The sequence below is a fragment of the Eurypyga helias genome, unplaced genomic scaffold, assembly GCF_000690775.1.
Source record: "Eurypyga helias isolate BGI_N326 unplaced genomic scaffold, ASM69077v1 scaffold25434, whole genome shotgun sequence".
Classification (NCBI taxonomy): Eukaryota; Metazoa; Chordata; class Aves; order Eurypygiformes; family Eurypygidae; genus Eurypyga; species Eurypyga helias.
In genome coordinates this window covers 1927-4169 of record NW_010248525.1, presented here as the reverse complement: position 1 = coordinate 4169, position 2243 = coordinate 1927, and the positions used below count along the sequence as shown (strand labels likewise).

General features: G+C 64.6%; 1 protein-coding gene across 1 annotated transcript in view; it reads right to left on the bottom strand.

The window, feature by feature from the left end:
- Window positions 1-814: 814 nt before the first annotated feature.
- LOC104509222 (40S ribosomal protein S4) overlaps window positions 815-2243 on the bottom strand; it is a 3339-nt gene continuing 1910 nt past the window's right edge. Inside the window, exons 4-5 of the mRNA XM_010151082.1 lie at window positions 1559-1716; window positions 815-973 (exon numbers count right to left, since the gene is read on the bottom strand). Of these exons, the coding sequence (XP_010149384.1) occupies window positions 815-973; window positions 1559-1716 (317 nt within the window). The remainder of the gene's footprint in view (window positions 974-1558; window positions 1717-2243) is intronic.

Below are 2243 nucleotides of genomic sequence, written 5' to 3'. Positions count from 1 at the left end.
GCGCCCTCGGCCTCGGCCCGTGCCGGCGGTGCTCCCGCTCCCGCCCAGCTGGGCCCCTTCCCCCCACGGTGCCCCTCTTTGGAGGCAATGTCTGTCTTGGGGGTTTCCCAGCAGCGGCTGGGGAAAGCCTTGCCCCCGGCCGCATCCCCTCCAGCTCCCTTCCCCCGCGCCGCCGGGGATTCCAGGGCTGGGGACGTTCCGCGTCTAGTGTAAATGGGGTCGGTTCTCCCCGCTCCTTGCAGCCCCTCGTCCTCAGGAGCAACCTCCCTGCCGGTGCCGGCGTCAGGGCATCGCTGGCTGTGCGCGCCCCTTCACCTCCCACAGCTTTCCAGGAGCACATTGGCCACAAACCGAGAGCCAAGGAAGCCTCCGGCTTTTCCTGCTCAGCCCTGCGCAGTGTACGCGGGTGGTCGTCGGGGAGGGGAAAGGCCATCTTGGCGCGACTGTGCCATCTTGGGAGAAAGATGGGTGCAGGCACTTGGGATGCGGAGCCCGAGCCCCTCGGTGCCCAATGGACTGGGTAATGCAGCACCCACGCCTGGCGCTGGTCATACAGCCTCCTCATCCCTCCTCCAGCATGGCCCTGGGAATGACGTCCGGGAGCATTTATGCCAATCCCTTCCCAGGGACAGAGCAGCCTGAGGTTCTTCCACCGCTCCACCTTGCCTTGCCTTTCCCGAAGATGGCTCTGGCAGTGGCATTGCCAGGAGTCTCCCCAGATCAGCAGCCCCTTCCGGGGAGCAGTGCGAGGCCTCGCGCTGGCACCGCACGGCCCTCCCCAGCCTGTCACGCAGCCATTTCCTTTATGGTTTAATTAGTACAGTGACAGGAACAGGGCCGGCCCCCGCCGTAGTTCACCCGCTGCTCTGCTTGGCTGCCCTTTTTTTTTGGCTGCCAGTCTCTTGTCTCTCTCCGCAGCAATGGTCAGGCGGATGCCCTTCCCACGGGGCAGGGAGATCCACGGCTTGTTGCCCTGAAACGAGGCAGAAGCAGCCCCCTCATGTCATGAAGCCCAAACAGGGCCAGAGCTCTCCCTCTCGGGCGGCAAAACCAGCCGAAGCCACCCCCATCCATGCTGGGCCACGTACATGTGGCTGTGGCACCGGCCCAGAAGCCCCTCAGGAAGGGGCTGGAGGCCCACAGGCCTACACCCGCCTCTTTCAGCCACGTCCATGAAGGATGCACTGAGGCCCAACCCCACCCCTTCCCAGCCTGGACAACGGAGCCCCTTGGGGATGGCGGACAGCGGAGGCAATGGAGGGGCAATCTCAGCCACAGCAGCTGCTCAGCCCACGTCAGGATCTGCGCGCTGCTTGGCTCCCAGCGCTCGCAAGGGTTAGAGAGCCACAGGGCTGCTGCTTCCCGAAAACATCCAAATTCCTAAATTTACAGATGCTTCCCCCTTCTGGAGCGAGCATAAGGACAGGGAACGGCGCCAGAGCTGATTGCCTGCCCTGTGTGGGAAGGCAGCTGCCTGCAGAAGACACTGACACCCCTTGGCGTCAGCCAGCACCCCCAGAAGCAGGAGAGCCCCCGCCCAGCGTCCGCGCAGGCTCACTTTGCCAATGACGAAGATGTTGGAGAGCCTGGTGGCAAAGCTGTTCCCGTTGGCGTCCTTCACGTGAACCACGTCAAACGACCCGGGGTGTCTCTCCCGGTTGGTGATCACCCCGATGCGGCCCAGGTTGGCACCGCCGGTCACCATGCACAGGTTACCTGGGTGAAAAGAGATGGGTGTGACAAGTGCTGGCACCGGGGGCCGTGGTGAAGCCCTTCCACTGGGGCTCTTTGAGCGGCGCCGCTGCAGAAGGGCAGGGACAGCTGCACTGACCCAGGAGTGGCCACCACAGCCCCTGGTGACACCTAACGCCCCACCGGAGCCCTGGCACACTGCCAAAAGCCAAAGAGCTCTCTGCCCTCAAGGGCCGTACTGAGCGCTCCCCACCACCTTCTCGGCGGTGTCGCACCGGAGAGCCCACCCTTGACGCCCACCCCGGCACTGGCAATGGCTCTGCAGCTGGAACCTTCTCCCACAGCAGAGCCACGCACCCCCCTCTGCCTGCCCACAGCTTTTCCACCCTCAGCCCCACTCCCTGCTTCCAGCTGGTGCCTGCCTCTCTTGGAACTGCTCCAAGTACCTACGCCAAACACCTCCCACTGCCGGCACACGGGAGGAATCCCTGCACCAGCTCCACGCGGAGAGGTGGCCAGGAAACAACCCCCCTTCCCACGGCTGCCACCGC